This window comes from Sander lucioperca, chromosome 6 (assembly GCF_008315115.2).
Source record: "Sander lucioperca isolate FBNREF2018 chromosome 6, SLUC_FBN_1.2, whole genome shotgun sequence".
Taxonomy (NCBI): domain Eukaryota; kingdom Metazoa; phylum Chordata; class Actinopteri; order Perciformes; family Percidae; genus Sander; species Sander lucioperca.
In genome coordinates this window covers 14,235,125-14,252,532 of record NC_050178.1, presented here as the reverse complement: position 1 = coordinate 14,252,532, position 17,408 = coordinate 14,235,125, and the positions used below count along the sequence as shown (strand labels likewise).

The following is a 17,408-nucleotide window of genomic DNA, read 5'->3' as shown; positions in this document are numbered from 1 at the left end:
TATTCATGTTATCCAACACATTTTCAATGTTCAAATGAACGGATTTAATGTTTAGAATTGAGAGGGTTGCAGGCATTTTTTTTTAACTCTGTCCACTGAATCATACTTTCAGATCAAAACCCCAAGTCAAACTTTAAAATGTTCCAAATCTTTCATATATTCTTGGTATTAATCAACGGTTAAGTCCCATTAATACTTTTGGAAAATATTCAACTTAGTTTGCAGGGTTAGTAATAATGGAAACAATTTGGGGGGGGGGGGGACTAAGTAATTTGTTTAGTTTTTCAACATCCAGCATTCACACCGCAATTTCTTCAAAAATTGCCTCTTTCATTAATTGTTATGTACCAAATATTCACTTTAATTGATAATTACGTTTTTAGGGGGGCCTCACCCTCTTCTCTTGGTGGCACACACTGCTTGTGCACAGTATCCTCAAAGATCCATTTGTAGAGGGGCTAGGGCTGGGCATCATTCAAAATCTTTCGATCCGGTGCCAATTTCGATACCTCAGTTTCGATGCCGGTTCGATACTTTTTTCGATACTATATGTTTTAAAATCCATTTCAACATCAACAAAAATGCATTAAACACAAAACTTTTATTTTCCACCTCAATTGTGAACCAAAACAGTAATCTAAATTAAAAAATTCTGGTAACACTGCTCACTCAGAGTAACATTAATAAAACTGGTTGTGCTTTCGGATAGGGGTGTGCCAGTCAGATACTTAGGATTGGTATCAATCCAAACTTGGCCAAAATTAACGTAAAAAGAGAAACCTTTTTGCCACAACATGAACATATTATAAATAATAAATAAATAAATAAATGACATTGTGTACAGGCTAATATTGAACTAACTAAAATGCAAAGGAATGTAAACAACAAAGACATTTTAGTGCAAACTGCATAATGACACAAACCTTTTACAATAAACTTGGTGACTGCCCTGTTGTCAACATTGAATTAATGGAGAACTAACTTAAGTGCAAAGGAATGTAATTGAATTGCCTTGTTGCTGAAAGGTGCTGTAGAAATAAAGTTGCCCTGCCTTACAACATCAGCCTGTCAGTCTTCACCGGGGCATAGAAACCATTGTTGTGCCTGCTTGTCTCAGAAGAAGTGTAACGTCAACAGCACCACGACTGTGGTCGCCAATAATATTATATCACAGCAAACGCTGTCTGTATGAAGTTTTGAAAAACTGTAACCACACTTGAAACCACTTTATCGGCATTGCCGTGACTCACTGTGACTTCAATAAAACTGCAGAGCCAACATAGTTTGCTTGACTTTACTCCGACACACACACACACACACACCTCTGCGCGCGTGTGTTTGTGTGGTGTGTGTGTCGGAGCTCCGCTCTCTGTCAATTTGCAGACAGGACAGATAATCTTGCGCTTACGCGCTCTCAGGTACCGAAATTTGGTACCGTTTGATTTAAAGTGAATCGGTCCTCGGTAGTACCGACGTAATTCGGTGGGTACCCAAAAAAGTAAAGAGTTCGGTACCCAACCCTAACAGGGGCACATGCCTCTTTACTGCTAATAGATGGAGTGTGGGAAAGCGCTGGGGGAAAGAGTTAAGTGTGAATGACATCCATCCAACCAGCAGCAGAGTAATTCTCCAAAGGGATTTGGCACACTTCAGGAAGCAGCTGCCCCCCCAGAAAACCTCCCACCCTAATGAGGGCTGAAATCTTGATCCAGTTAATGGTCAGTAATTATTACTGGAGGTTCACAATGTACGACAATGATTGTAAACTGTAAATATGAGAGGATAAATCATGTTGGGGATACTTTATGATAGATTGTTCATTATCAACATTTCAAAACGTACAGACTGTCAGAAACAGCCAATGGTGTCCTTTCCCTCCATATGGCTGATGATGTCAGGCTCTGTTTCTATAACAACACACAGCCAGCATCTGTCACAGAAGTCCCTTTGTGGTTCATTGACCACACCATACAGGGAGTCAGTGTGGGAAACGGAGCTCAACTTGTTACTCACACTGACTACAAGACACGAGTCAAAAGACTGCAACATCTGGACAGCAGCATGATTATTGTTTTGAGTTTATTTCAAGTGTCATGAAAGGAAATCACACTTATATCTAAAATCTTATGATAATGTTTTACAAAATGGTGCATTTTTCATAAACATTTTAGGTATACCGTAAATGTACCGTACCGTAATAAATTATTAATTCAGAACAGAATGATTTTACCTGCTATATGGTAGGGGTTGGCTCAAGAAAAGCATTATAAAATGAACAGAACCAACTTAGTTTTTATATTTCTTTCTTATTATCTTAAACGTAATTCAAACATTACACCATAACTGTTATTCCCTTACCAGTGTGATGGAATGATGAGCGTGTGCTCAGTCAAAGTCATTGATCCCAGCATCAGGCAGCAGATTTGCTCTCTCTACAGGGTCACCACTTTCCCAGATTCACACAGAGCTCTGTGAGTCTCTCTCCATCACCCCAGTCCTCCACCTGTTCCCCGGAGTTCTAACCATTGTCCTCACATCAATGAAACCATTCGGAGTGTGGCATCATTTATTGTGTCATCAAGCTCTGTGATTGGCTGAGACTGTGAGAACCTCCAGTCAGACCAAGACCCACACATTCATATGGAGATGTGGGACTATAAATAGGAGGGATGAAGCCAGCAGAGACCAGATTCTCTCTACAGAGACCTCTACAGCACAGAGATCCAGACATGGCACCTACAATCACTGCAGCAATGACCAATTCTCAGGAGCATCTGACTCTGACCCACAAGGTAAATTAAAGATTCAAGAAGATTTAAATGTTGTTAATGAGACATTGTCTTTGTTCATGCTAACACTTCACTCCAGAATAAGTTTATTAATGACTTTGTTCTTCTTCCTGCAGCTCAGAAAGCCTCTGGTGGAGAAGTTACGCAGAGAGCGAATCAACAGCAGCATTGAGCAGCTCAAGTCTCTCCTGAGTCCAGAGTTCCTCAAACAGCAGCCAGACTCCAAGCTGGAGAAAGCAGACATCCTGGAGATGACAGTTTGTGTCCTGAGACGGCTGCAGCAGCAGAATCAACCTGTGGACTCAGCAGCTGTCGGTCAGGGCTATTCCAGATGTGTCCAAGAGGTGACACACTTCCTGTCCAAAGAGCAGGTGAAGACCCAGTCCCAGAGAAGACTGCTGAACCACATCAACAAGCTGCAGTCTTCCTCTGATAACAACCTGAGAGAGGCTGACTTCTCTCTTCTGAGCTCCACAGTCCAGACCAGCATCACCAAAGAGAAGAGTCCAGTCAACAGCGCCGTCTGGAGGCCGTGGTAGACACCTACAGACTGGAGTTACTACCAGACAAACTGAGATGACCATATTGGTCAAAGATTACTGGACTGAAGTCTTTGAAATGTTATGGACTTGTTCTTCTGTTTTACAGAAGGTTGTAGTTTGTGTTTGTTTTCTTTCTGCAAGATGACATTTCCTGAGGAAATGACAGCACCAATATCTTTCAAGTTAAGAAAGAGAACATCTGGTTGGATCAGCAATTATTATTATTATTATTATTATTATTATTATTATTATTATTATTATTATTATTATTATTATACCTCTCTGTACTTCATGTATTTTTGGTATAAGCCATAGTAACATTTGTTATCCTTTGATTGTTATTGATCATTTTGATCAGATACTTTAACTGTCCTTTTTATGGACATATTGTCACCATGGACTTACCTCACTTTAATCTCTCCGATTACGATCCAAATCTTTCTCTTTTTTTCTAAAAGGATTGCTTAATGTCACAATTTTCCTCTGATACTTTTATGACTCACTCCATGTCATGTATTGACAGGTGGAGATGTTTATTACCTCATGATAGGTATTGATGATTTTGAATTGATCAAAAATATTATTTGTCCTTTTTATGGACATTTAATCATAACGGGCTTTCCCTCATTTTGTCATTATTGAAAAATGATCTGTTTTAAGATCATAATGTTCATCCTTTTACTGTAAAAGGTTTCTTTAATGTCACACTGTCACAGTTTTCCAGTGACAATATTATTGTTTAAGATGTAATTGAATTCAGAGGTTACTAAGAACAATGTGACCTGTTGTAAGGTCAGTTATTACTAATTTTGTCTTTTGTTCACTAAGTGAAAATGTTTGACCAATTTGGGAAAAAAAGAAAAAACTGAGAACTGTGTCCTCAAATATTGTAAATGGTTTGTCTTTTATAAAGACAGTTGTTCCTTTACGCTCTCGGAGTACAGTGTGTCTTGTAGAAATCTACAAGTTGTTGTTGTGATGTATCATCACCTCTAGTTGGAGCTTTCATACTTTGTGGCTCATTGTTCCTTGTTGAATAAACAAATACTGCCAGCTGAAAATGTTGTGTTCTCAAAGTCTTTGATTTTTATCATCACTACATTGATAGAGGTCTCCATCATCGTTCCTATTTGATTGACAAAACAAGATACAATTCAGCACACACAGTAATTGTTTATCCATAACATATGCATAGCGTGAAACACATAGAAATGTGCTTTAAACAAGCACATTTTTTTTGATTAGGAGAGATCATCAATATTTTGTGTCTCTCTATTTATATGAAGTAAGTCAAGTCAAACCAAATGAGAAAATGTACACTTCAAAGACATTTTGCTGGACCATTATTTCAGTACTAACTAAGTTTCAGGTCTTTTAAAGTAAAAAGGTTAAAGTTAACCATTTATATATTTACAAATGTCAGACATTGTATCTAATGATCCATAATGAGGCACACTTCTATTGCTCCTCCAGTGAAAGGACAGAGTGTGGGAAACCAAAGGAGACTCACTCACAGAGCCCTGTGGGACAATAGATCCAGACCTTTGCCCTGAAAGGACAGAAATTAAAAGACACTCTGGCTCAACAAATTGGAGCTTGTTATAAACGAGGCCTTTAGTTGTAACTTTATCTCTGATATTAATCAGCACTAACGTTACCACTTTAGGAATAGTGTAATTCCATCCATGAGAGCCAGTAGTTTGAGCGCTTTGTTTGAAATTGTTTCTGCCAGTTTTACAATGTAAAATAAACAAAGAATTCGGTTATTTTTTACTAAATGTTTTGTTACTCAGAATTACAACCTCATGAAACTCAAGCTTTGAACAGCAAACATCCGAAGCAAAACAACTACTCCAAAAGTTTCATATGCTAAGAGGTTTTCTTACACAGAGAAATATCTAGACCACAGGCCATAAACGACATTAAGGACAAACCACAAGTAACAACGAACCTATCATTACACAACTAACTCAAGAAACAATAGCGTTACACTCCAGAAAATAAGATACTCCTCGTCCATATTTACAACATATTATTGTCTTATTATCTAAGGTTACATCCATTTTTCAACACCACAGACAGCAATGTTTTTACAGTAGTCCCAAAAAGAGGAAGATACATTAAAGCTACTGTTATGCCTCACTGCACGTATTGTGTTGATACAATATAGTGCATAGAGAAATGTATTACCTCTTCATAGGTATTAATGAATTTGAACTGATCAACACCACCACAGGAAAGCATGTTGGCCTCAATATATATTGTTTTATTAACACAGGATTTTCCAACAGTTAAAGGGCATATGTCATTTTTGCTCTGGTTCCAACAAAAACGATTTTTACTTCATATATAGGTTAAAATTAAATGTTTTGAGTTGTACAATGTAAGATGAGAAAAAAAATAAAAGGATTTTTTTTTTATGGCCACCACATGTTAACAGGTAATTCAAAGGTCTATTTAGATTTAGGCACACAGCTTAATATCTTTCAGTGGACAGAGTGTGGGAAACTCTGGAGATCAGAGTTTACCATGATTATCAATGTCAACCCCACCAGCAGCAGATTATTCTCCAAAGGGATTTGGCACACTTTAGGAAACAGCTGCCTCAACCTCCCACCCTCATCTGTAGAGCTGAAGTCTCGATTCAGTTGCTGATACGACGGCACAATAATGACTAGATGGTCAAAATGTATGTAATCAATTGTTTGGCTAAATAATGTGATACATTTTTTGAGTCGGCCCTTTATTGTAACATTTTAATGACAATTTCAAATTTTACAGACTGTCAGAAACAGCCAATGGTGTTCTTTCCCTCCAGATGGTTGGTGATGTCAGACCCTGTTTCTATAACAACACACTTCCAGTATCAGTCACAGAAGCTCCATTCAAAGTCCTTCTGTTGTTCATTGACCACAGCATTCAAGGAGTCAGTGTGGGAAACTGAGACCAACGTTCTACCCACACTGACTACAAGACACAAGTCAGAAGCATGTGAAACATCTGGACAGCAAACTGATAGTTGCTCTGATGTTATTGTAAATACGTTTTGAATTTATCATGGGCATTGCAGTCTTTTTAATACCTGAAAGGAATAACTTCCTAAAATATAGTATATTGATTCTATTAAAACTTTTAGAAAAACAAATCATATTACCTTAAAATTGTAACTGACGTATAAAGAAAATAAGGAGGATAAATGACAGGAATGGCACTTGCTATATTTTATTTTAGCAACATGTAAGATATACTGTACTTTTTACTCTAGATGCAACTCCTAGTCAGTGTCTCACGTGTGTGATGAGATGATGAGCGTGTGCTCAGTCACAGTCATTGATCCCAGCATCAGGCAGCAGATCTGCTCTCTCTACAGGGTCACCACTTTCCCAGATTCACACAGAGCTCTGTGAGTCTCTCTCCATCACACCCCACCTGTTCCCCTGAGATCTAACCATTGTCCCCCAGGCCAAATCAGCATTAAGTGTGCTGCATCCCTCATTGTCTCACCAAGCTCTCTGATTGGTTGAGACTGTGAGAAACTCCAGCCAGACCAAGACCCACACATTCATATGGAGATGTGGGACTATAAATAGGAGGGATGAAGCCAGCAGAGATCAGATTCTCTCTACAGAGACCTCTACAGCACAGAGATCCAGACATGGCACCTACAATCACTGCAGCAATGACCAATTCTCAGGAGCATCTGACTCTGACCCACAAGGTAAATTAAAGATTCAAGAAGATTAAAATAGTGTCAATGAGACACTGCCTTTGTTCATTATAACACTTCACTCCAGAATAAGTTTATTAATGACTTTGTTCTTCTTCCTGCAGCTCAGAAAGCCTCTGGTGGAGAAGTTACGCAGAGAGCGAATCAACAGCAGCATTGAGCAGCTCAAGTCTCTCCTGAGTCCAGAGTTCCTCAAACAGCAGCCAGACTCCAAGCTGGAGAAAGCACACATCCTGGAGATGACAGTTTGTGTCCTGAGACGGCTGCAGCAGCAGAATCAACAGCAGAGAAGACTGCTGAACCACATCAACAAGCTGCAGTCTTCCTCTGATAACAACCTGAGAGAGGCTGACTTCTCTCTTCTGAGCTCCACAGTCCACACCAACATCACCAAAGAGAAGAGTCCAGTCAACAGCGCCGTCTGGAGGCCGTGGTAGACACCTACAGACTGGAGTTACTACCAGACAAACTGAGATGACCATATTGGTCAAAGATTACTGGACTGAAGTCTTTGAAATGTTATGGACTTGTTCTTCTGTTTTACAGAAGATTGTAGTTTGTGTTTGTTTTCTTTCTGCAAGATGACATTTCCTGAGGAAATGACAGCACCAATATCTTTCAAGTTAAGAAAGAGAACATCTGGTCATGCATGTTGCATAAACCAAATCTGATTGCATCAGCAATTATTATTATTATTATTATTATACCTCACTGTACTTCATGTATTGTTGGTATACGCTATGGTAACATTTGTTGTCTTTTGGTTATTATTGATCATTTTGATCAGAAACTTTAACTGTCCTTTTTATGGATATATTGTCACCATGGACTTACCTCACTTTAATTTCTCCGATTACTCAAAACTGATCTGTTGTTAGATCCAAATGTTTCTCTTTTTTTCTAAAAGGTTTGCTTAATGTCACAATTTATCTGTGATACTTTTATGACTCACTCCATGTCATGTGTTGACAGATGGAGACGTTTATTACCTCGTTTGGTATTGAAGATTTAAAAAAAATCTTAATTGTCCTTTTATGGACATTTAATCATAATGGGCTTTCCCTCACTTTGTGATTATTGAAAAATGATCTGTTTTAAGATCACAATGTTTATCCTTTTACTGTAAAAGGTTTCTTTAATGTCACACTGTCACAGTTTTCCAGTGACAATGTTATTGTTTAAGATGTTATTGAATTCAGAGGTTACTAAGAACAATGTGACCTATTGTAAGGTCAGTTTTTACTAATTTTGTCTTTTGTTCACTAAGTGAAAATGTGTTGAACTATTTGGGGAAAAAACCTCAAAGTACGCTGAGAACTGTGTCCTCAAATATTGTAAATGGCTGTATTTTATAAAGACAGTTGTTCCTTTATTCTCTCGGAGTACAGTGTGTCTTGTAGAAATCTACAAGTTGTTGTGATGTATCATCACCTCTAGTTGGAGCTTTCATACTTTGTGGCTCATTGGTCCTTGTTGAATAAACAAATACTGCCAGCTGAAAACTTTGTGTTCTCATGTCACTTTGTGTCATTGTTACCCTCTTTATAATGATGGAAGACAAACCTATAATATAAACTATATTTCTTTTTCATTTTAACTTATTTGATAGAGGTCTCCATCATCGTTCCTACCTTTGATTGACAAATCAAGATACAATTTAGCACACACAGTAATTGTTAATGCATACATACCTGTAGTGTTAAATTAAGCATAGGAATGTGCTGCAATTAAGATTTTTGATGAAGAGAGATTGTCAGACAATGTTATGTCACTGAAGTCAAAACAAATGAGAAACCTTTTCAATTTCAATTTTGATGCACCATTATTTTGGTATAACTGTAAGTTCCAGGTGTTTTAAAAAAAGTTTAAAAAGTTAACCATTTCTCTTTTTAAAGAGGTCAGACAGTGTATCTAATAAGATGCATAATAAGACACACTTCTGTTGTTCCCATAGACTAGTCTATGGCTGTTCCTCTAGTACCAGCAGTGAAAGGACAGAGTGTGGGAAACCAGAGGAGACTCATTCACAGAGCCCTGTGGGACAATAGATCCAGACCTTTGTCCTCAAGGGACAGAGATTAAAAGAGAGTATTGCTCCTCAAATTGGAGCTTGTTATGAATTAGGCCTTTAGTTGTAACTGTATCTCTGATATTAATCAGCATTAACGTTACCACTTTAGGAATAGTGTAATTCCATCCATGAGAGCCCATAGTTTAAGCACTGTGTTTGAAAATGTTTCTGCCATTTGTACAATGTAAATTAAACTAAAAATTAGGTTAATTTTTACTAAATGTTTTGTTTCTCAGAATTACAACCTTGTGACACTCGACCTTTGAACAGCTAACAAGTTCATGCTAAGAGGTTTTTTTACACAGAAATATCTAGACCACAGGCCATAAACGACATTGAGCACAAACAAGAACTAACAAAGAATTTAACGTTACACAACTAACTCAAGTAACAATTACACTTCAGAAACTAAAGATACTCCTCGCCCGTATTTACAACATATTACTGTCTTATTAGCTAACGTTACATCCATTATACAACACCACGGACAGCGACATTTTTACAGTAGTCCCAAACAGAGGAAGAGACAACAAAGATGCCAATAGTAAAAAAATTAAGCTTTAGCATTAGCTTACAGTTACTCACCAGAAACTTGAAGGGAGGAGGTAAGTGGTGAACCGTCTCAGTTAGATCCTTTCAGTTTACTGTCTCTTTAGGTGTGGTTTCTCTCAAAGGCCCGCTGCTGTCCGGTTCTTCAGTTTGGTCAATCAATGTTCGGTGAAAAAGTTCCAGGGCTAACGTTGCACTTTTGGTTACAAACGTTTTAAAGACTTCTGGTGTTTCTTTTTCTTTACCCTGACGTTAGATATTCAAATTTTCTTTTGTAAGCCATTGACATTCACGACATACAAGTCGATCTCTGTTCATCTGCCTTTTGCGTAAATGAACAGGGTAAAGTTTTAGATAGACCTGCGTGTCAACATAAGTCCACAAATGGTGGTAACAAAGAATTTCTAATAAGGGACCAGCTTTGGTGGTAATGAGTCCAACAGAGAGCAGGGGTTCCAGTTTTTTAGGAGTGTTGGCTTCGCTGCCGCTGTGGCTGAATTTCTTCACTGGTTCTATTTGCCTCGTCCTTTAATGTTTCCTCAGGTGCTGTATTATGTGTCCTCCCTGTTACTTTTAGCAATAAACCGTTTCAAAGAACATTTTCTAACGTTAATTGTTGACTTGAGGGAGCTATCTTAATTTTGGCACGAATGGTGAACTTGGACTTACTGTCACATTAATTATGACCTGAGTGGACAAATGAGAGACAGAATGAGAAGTTCCGCCCTGATGTTCAGACCCCGACCAAGTAGCCTACACAAACATGACGTGTAGAATTTTTCCATATTAATTAATTCATTAATTAGGCTATGTTTGTAAAATGTGAAGTCACTCCTTTTAATTTCACATCGCTTAAAGGGGTGATTAAGTGATTATATAGGGTATTTTACACTGTTCCTTAAGGTCTCCTAATAGGGTATGTAACATTGGTTGGGCTGAAATTTGCCCAAATGCTATTTTATTAGGCCCTTAACTACCCTGTGAATATGGCTCTATTTGGAACAAGAGCTTTTCTTCCAAATATGGTATGCTCATGAATATTTAGATGAGCTGCGCGCTGATTGGTTTGAGCGAACCCCATAGAAACACATTGGAGATGAGACAGCAGGTCTCATATTTCAGACACTGCAAAGTTATACATTATTTGTCGGGCTATTTCGTTATTAAATTCACTTCTGAGACTTTTTAAAGCGAGAAATCAACTATATAAAGCTCAAATATGGGCCGTTTTACGAAAATTGATGGCTAATTGCAAATTTGGTAAGACGTGCCGGACTTTAGGAGCTCCACACAGTCTGACGAGAAAGCGGCAACCTCCATACCCAGTGAAAGTCACCGTTTCCCTGGGTACTGGACTACTGGAATACGCGGAGCTGGCTGGCTGGCTGCCAGCTGCTGGCATAACTAGAGTAGCTATATTTACAGTTTGAATTTCGTCACGCCACTTATATAACATCTACCCCAAGGTCTTATAAAGCTAACAATGGAGTCCGATTTCGATTTAATGAATTTTTGTGAACATTAGGGGTTTCGTTAGCTGCGGCTGTCCCTCCAATCCTATGTGTACAGATCGCGGCTAGTTAGCTTAATTTTCGGCGTAATTCGAGTATATTTACAGTTTGAATTTCGTCACGCCACTTATATAACATCTACCCCAAGGTCTTATAAAGCTAACAATGTTGTCCGATTTCAATTTAATGCATTTTTGTGAATTCCAGAGGAATTCTAAGAGGAGGCTAGCTAGCTCTCATTGATAGAGCTCCATCCAGCCGTAGGCTCTATCAATGAGACTCGCGGACAAGAGGCGTTTACTTCCCCGATCGTTTGTTTAAATAACGCAACACATTAGAATTACAACAAGTGGAGTGCCGTGGGCTGCCAGCCGTGACGGAGCTCCATCTACCTCACAGCAGGCCGGGGTCTGTGAAGGAAGGCAGGCCGGCGGCGAGGCAGCAACACAGGCAGCACCGGCTGCTGAACTCCGACACATAAAAAAGTCTCAGAAGTGAATTTAGTGGTAAAATAGCAGATTAACAATGTATACAATTTCTGAGATCTACGCAACCTATTCAGAAGACTAAGCTGACCTCAGATCAGTGGTGTAGCTATGTAAATGTTTGGGCATGACAAAGATAGAGACTAGAGCCAAATGAGGAGGAGTTGACGTCAACTCGGCGGCTCGTTGAGATTTTCCCGTTTTCAGAGGCAGTTTCTAATTGTGAGATTTGAAACAGATTTGAGCAGAGGAAAGAGGTTTCAATGGGATTTTGAGGTTCTATGTATGTCCTAGTTACCCACTAAACTGTCATTATTCAACTATGACAAGGTAAAATCAGTTTTGCATTCAATCACCCCTTTAAGTAGGCTACCCACTTTTCACGATAGGCTAATGTTTTTTGGGGTTTTTTTGTGGAAGCACCACCCTCTTCACCAGGTGGTGCACACTGCTTGTGCACAGGATCCTCAAAGATCCATTTGTAGAGGGGCACGTTCCTCTTTACTGCTAATAGACGGAGTGTGGGAAAGCACTGGAGGCAAGAGTTGAGTGTGAATGACCCACCAGCAGCAGAGTAATTCTCCAAAGGGATTTGGCACACTTCAGGAAACAGCTGCCCCCCCCCCCCAGAAAACCTCCCACCCTTTGAGAGCTGAAGTTTTGATCCAGTTAATGGTCAAGAATATAAGGCATATTTATTACTGGAGGTTCACAATGTACGAAAATGATTGGAAACTGAAAATATGAGAGGATAAATCATTTTGGTGATACTTTATGATAGATTGTTCACCAACATTTCAAATTTTACAGACTGTCAGAAACAGCCAATGGTGTCCTTTCCCTCCAGATGGCTGATGATGTCAGGCTCTGTTTCTATAACAACACACAGCCAGCATCTGTCACAGAAGTCCCTTTGTGGTTCATTGACCACACCATACAGGGAGTCAGTGTGGGAAACGGAGATCAACTTGTTACTCACACTGACTACAAGACACGAGTCAAAAGACTCTGCAACATCTGGACAGCCACATGATTATTGTGTTGAGTTTATTTCAAGTGTCATTAATGGGCATTGAACTGTTTTCTAAAATCTTATGATCCGTTTTATGAAATGGTGCATTTTTGATTAAGTGAAAATTAAGAAAAAAGTAAAAAAGAAAATGGAATCATCTGAATTAAAGATATTGAGTTTTGGCTCAAATATATTAGATAAAATAAATGAATAACTTAGTTTATATATATATAAACTAAGTTATTCATTTATTTATTTATTTATTTATTTAATTATTTATTTTCATTCCATGTAATTCATACATTACACCATGACTGTTATTCTCTGTTACGTGTTTAATGAGATGATGAGCGTGTGCCCAGCATCAGGCAGTAGATCTGCTCTCTCTACAGGGTCACCACTTTCCCAGATTCACACAGAGCTCTGTGTCAGTCTCTCTCCATCACCAACCCCACAGTCCTCCACCTGTTCCCCTGAGATGTAACCATTGCCCCCCAGGCAATGACAGCCTTCAACATACTGCTGCTCCACATCCCTTATTGTCTCACCAAGCTCTCTGATTGGCTGAGACTGTGAGAAACTCCAGCCAGACCAAGACCCACACATTCATATGGAGATGTGGGACTATAAATAGGAGGGATGAAGCCAGCAGAGATCAGATTCTCTCTACAGAGACCTCTACAGCACAGAGATCCAGACATGGCACCTACAATCACTGCAGCAATGACCAATTCTCAGGAGCATCTGACTCTGACCCACAAGGTAAATTACAGATTCAAGAAGATTAAAATATTGTTAATGAGATGTTGTCTTTGTTCATGGTAACACTTCACTCCAGAATAAGTTTATTAATGACTTTGTTCTTCTTCCTGCAGTTCAGAAAGCCTCTGGTGGAGAAGTTACGCAGAGAGCGAATCAACAGCAGCATTGAGCAGCTCAAGTCTCTCCTGAGTCCAGAGTTCCTCAAACAGCAGCCAGACTCCAAGCTGGAGAAAGCAGACATCCTGGAGATGACAGTTTGTGTCCTGAGACGGCTGCAGCAGCAGAGTCAACAGCAGAGAAGACTGCTGAACAATATCAACAAGCTGCAGTCTTCCTCTGATAACAACCTGAGAGAGGCTGACTTCTCTCTTCTGAGCTCCACAGTCCAGACCAGCATCACCAAAGAGAAGAGTCCAGTCAACAGCGCCGTCTGGAGGCCGTGGTAGACACCTACAGACTGGAGTTACTACCAGACAAACTGATATGACCATATTGGTCAAAGATTACTGGACTGAAGTCTTTGAAATGTTTGTACTGAAGGTTGTAGTTTGTTTGTTTTCTTTCTGCAAGATGACATTTCCTGAGGAAATGACAGCACCAATATCTTTCAAGTTAAGAAAGAGAACATCTGATTGCATCAACAATCATCATAATACCTCACTGTACTTCATGTATTGTTGGTATAAGCTATGATAACATTTGTTGTCTTTTGATTATTATTGATCATTTTGATTAGATACTTTAAATGTCCTTTTTATGGACATATTGTCACCATGGACTTACCTCACTTTAATCGGACTTTACTCCATGTCATGTGTTGGCAGATGGAGATGTTTATTACCTCTTGATAGGTATTGATGATTTTGAATTGATCAAAAATATTATTTGTCCTTTTTATGGACATTTTGTCATAATGGGTTTTCCCTCACAAAAAATGATCTGTTTTAAGATCACAATGTTTATCCTTTTATAACAGGTTTCTTTAATGTCACACTGTCACAGTTTTCCAGTGACAATGTTATTGTTTAAGATGTAATTTAATTCTCAGAGGTTACTAAGAACAATGTGACCTGTTGTAAGGTCAATTTTTACTAATTTTGTCTTTATTCACTAAGTGAAAATGTGTTAAACATTTTGGGGAAAAAATCTCAAAGTACACTGAGAACTGTGTTCTCAAATATTGTAAATGGTTTGTCTTTTATAAAGACAGTTGTTCCCTTACTCTCTCGGAGTACAGTGTGTCTTGTAGAAATCTACAAGTTGTTGTTGTGATGTATCATCATCTCTAGTTGGAGCTTTCATACTTTGTGGCTCATTGTTCCTTGTTGAATAAACAAATTCTGCCAGCTGAAAATGTTGTGTTCTCAAAGTACTGCATTGATAGAGGTCTCCATCATCGTTCCTATTTGATTGACAAATCAAGATACAATTCAGCACACACAGTAATTGTTTATCCATAACATATCCGTAGCATAAAACTAAGCATGATAATGTGCATTAATTAAGATTTCCTATTAGGAGAGTTTATCAATGTTATGTCACTCTATTTATATGAAATAAGTCAAATCAAACCAAATGATAAAATGTACGTTTCAAAGACATTTTGCTGGACCATTATTTCTGTATAACTAAGTTTCAGATGTTTTGAGTTAAAAAGTTTGAAGTTAACCATTTTCCTCTTTAAAGAGGTCAGAAATTTTAAAGTGATGCATAATAAGACACACTTCTATTATTCCTCCTTGAAAGCAGTGAAAGGACAGAGTGTGGGAAACCAGAGGAGACTCACTCACAGAGCCCTGTGGGACAATAGATCCAGACCTTTGCCCTGAAGGGACAGAAATTAAAAGAAACTCTGGCTCCTCAAATTAGAACTTGTTTGAAATAATGCCACTGGTTGTAAATATTCCTTTGATACATAATCAGCATCAATACCTTCTTATAATATTGTCATTTCATCTACTGAGAACCAAAAAGTTCAGCATGGTTATTAAAATGGTTTCTGTCAATTACTTTATGTAAAATAATTTTGTTAACTGGTGTGGACACTGTAAGCATTTTATACATATGTTATTCTTGATATTTATTATTACTACTATTCTTCCGCCGTTTTGATTACAACTTGACTAGTTCCACATTTTTAACAAAGAATCTCCATGTCTGCAGTTACTTTTAGTGTTTGTATGTTTAATACTTAAACATGAAATATTCATGTTATCCAAGACATTTTCCCTATTCAAATGAATGGATTTAATATTTAGAATTGACAGGGTTGCAGGCATTTTGTAACTCTGTCCAGTCAATCATACTTTCAGATAAAAACCCCATTCAAACTTTAAAATGTTCCAAATCTTTCATATATTCTGGGTGTTAATCAACTATTAAGTCCCATAAATACTTTTGGAAAATATTCAACTTAGTTTGCAGGGTTAGTAATAATGGAAACAATGGTGGGTGTGGGGGTGGGATGGGACTAAGTAATGTTCAACCTCTTCCAATTCAGAAACTTCATTTAAACTGTAAACCTGTCAGGACACTTGAGACTTTCTACCATTACTTTCTTATATCTTTCATATGTTTCAGGAAAATCGCTATTTAGTTTTTCAAAATCCAGCATTCACACCGCAATTTCTTCAAAAATTGCCTCTTTCATTAATTGTTATGTACCAAATATTCACTTTAATTGATAATTACTTTTTTTAGGGGGGCCTCACCCTCTTCTCTTGGTGGCACACACTGCTTGTGCACAGGATCCTCAAAGATCAATTTGTAGAGGGGCTAGGGCTGGGCATCATTCAAAATCTTTCAATCCGGTGCCAATTTCGATACCTCAGACAAACTGAGATGACTATATTGTTCAAAGATTAGATTAGATCTGTTTTCTTTCTGCAAGATGACATTTCCTGAGGAAATGACAGCACCAATATCTTTCAAGTTTAGAAAGAGAACATCTGGTCATGCATTGTTGCATGAAAAAAAACTGATTGCGTCAGCAATTATTATAATACCTCACTGTACTTCATGTACTGGGGCTATAAGCTATGGTAACATATGGCATCTTTTTATTGTTATTGATCATTTTGATCAGACACTTTAAATGTCCTTTTTATGAATAGTTTGTCACAATGTAGGTTATTCTGTGATTACTCAAAACTGATCTGTTGTTAGATCTATATCTTTTTTTCTAAAAGGTTTGATAACATAATATTACACTGTCACAATTTCTCAGTCACTGTCATTTGTCGTTTTCTTTAATCAACATTCATGTATTTAGCAGTTATTAACCTGCTTTCATCACAATGTGATAATAACAATCTGATCTGTTTTACGGTCAGTTCTGACTGTTTTTGTTTGAAAATAATATTGATGAGCAGTTTGTAGTCTCATCTCACAATGTGTTTGTCTTTTATATAGGCAGCTGTTTCTTTACTGAGTGCATTGTGTCTTGAAGTCTATGGTGTGAATCTATAGTCAAAGCTATTGTTGATGTGGCTCAACGTGCCTTTTCGAATAAACAAAATCTAGCAGTTCAAATTTTGAGTTCTCAGGTTGTTTTGTCTTCGTAAAAGCCTCATAATAACGTTTCTGCAGCTCGCCTCCTATTTCATTATTTTAAAACAAGTGTAGAAGTAGCACTCCTGCATGTCGCAATTAAATATTGGTCCTATTACAATCCCTTATTATAAGACACCCCCCCCCCCCCCAACATCAATATATTTTAGGGTAAGAGAGACAGGTAACTGTTTTTGACATATTTTGAACATTTTTGACAGTACTTCTTATTATTTTAACAGTAATATATAAATTATTTGAATTGAGTTATTTAGATAAGATTCCATTTACATGACAAAAACACAGTATTTGTAATTCCAATTAACCAGCTCAATGAGAATTAGCATCAACCAATGCATTAGTGTCTTAATCAACCTCCATCAATCCAAAGACACACACACACACACACAC

At 37.9% G+C, this 17,408-nt stretch overlaps 3 protein-coding genes across 4 annotated transcripts; all 3 read left to right on the top strand.

Moving 5' to 3' along the window:
• Nucleotides 1-2,654: 2,654 nt before the first annotated feature.
• On the top strand, nt 2,655-3,333 carry LOC116051581 (transcription factor HES-5-like). Its single transcript, XM_031302099.2, has 2 exons — nt 2,655-2,792; nt 2,906-3,333. The coding sequence occupies exons 1-2, from the start codon at nt 2,670-2,672 to the stop codon at nt 3,326-3,328; spliced, it is 546 nt and encodes a 181-aa protein (XP_031157959.1). The 5' UTR covers nt 2,655-2,669; the 3' UTR covers nt 3,329-3,333.
• Nucleotides 3,334-6,873: 3,540 nt separating this feature from the next.
• LOC116051584 (transcription factor HES-2-like) lies at nt 6,874-8,356 on the top strand. The gene is made up of 2 exons (XM_031302102.2): nt 6,874-7,049; nt 7,163-8,356. Exons 1-2 carry the CDS (start codon nt 6,927-6,929, stop codon nt 7,493-7,495), a joined length of 456 nt encoding a protein of 151 aa, XP_031157962.1. The 5' UTR covers nt 6,874-6,926; the 3' UTR covers nt 7,496-8,356.
• A 4,857-nt stretch (nt 8,357-13,213) lies between these two features.
• Nucleotides 13,214-13,899, top strand: LOC116051585 (transcription factor HES-2-like). Of its 2 annotated transcripts, none has more exons than XM_031302103.2 (2): nt 13,214-13,448; nt 13,562-13,899. In XM_031302103.2, exons 1-2 carry the CDS (start codon nt 13,326-13,328, stop codon nt 13,892-13,894), a joined length of 456 nt encoding a protein of 151 aa, XP_031157963.1. In that variant the 5' UTR covers nt 13,214-13,325; the 3' UTR covers nt 13,895-13,899. The 2 variants fall into 2 exon arrangements, 1 of the variants encoding a protein (XP_031157963.1); XR_004105377.1 differs by having other exon boundaries at nt 13,366-13,448; nt 13,567-13,651.
• The last annotated feature ends 3,509 nt before the right edge of the window (nt 13,900-17,408 follow it).

Excerpts from the sequence above, each read along its gene's own strand:
- LOC116051581 (XM_031302099.2), top strand. The coding sequence starts at position 2,670 with ATGAAGCCAGCAGAGACCAGATTCTCTCTACAGAGACCTCTACAGCAC. Across the intron at positions 2,793-2,905 it reads ATCTGACTCTGACCCACAAG|CTCAGAAAGCCTCTGGTGGA; the intron begins GTAAATTAAAGA and ends TTCTTCCTGCAG.
- LOC116051584 (XM_031302102.2), top strand. The coding sequence starts at position 6,927 with ATGAAGCCAGCAGAGATCAGATTCTCTCTACAGAGACCTCTACAGCAC. Across the intron at positions 7,050-7,162 it reads ATCTGACTCTGACCCACAAG|CTCAGAAAGCCTCTGGTGGA; the intron begins GTAAATTAAAGA and ends TTCTTCCTGCAG.
- LOC116051585 (XM_031302103.2), top strand. The coding sequence starts at position 13,326 with ATGAAGCCAGCAGAGATCAGATTCTCTCTACAGAGACCTCTACAGCAC. Across the intron at positions 13,449-13,561 it reads ATCTGACTCTGACCCACAAG|TTCAGAAAGCCTCTGGTGGA; the intron begins GTAAATTACAGA and ends TTCTTCCTGCAG.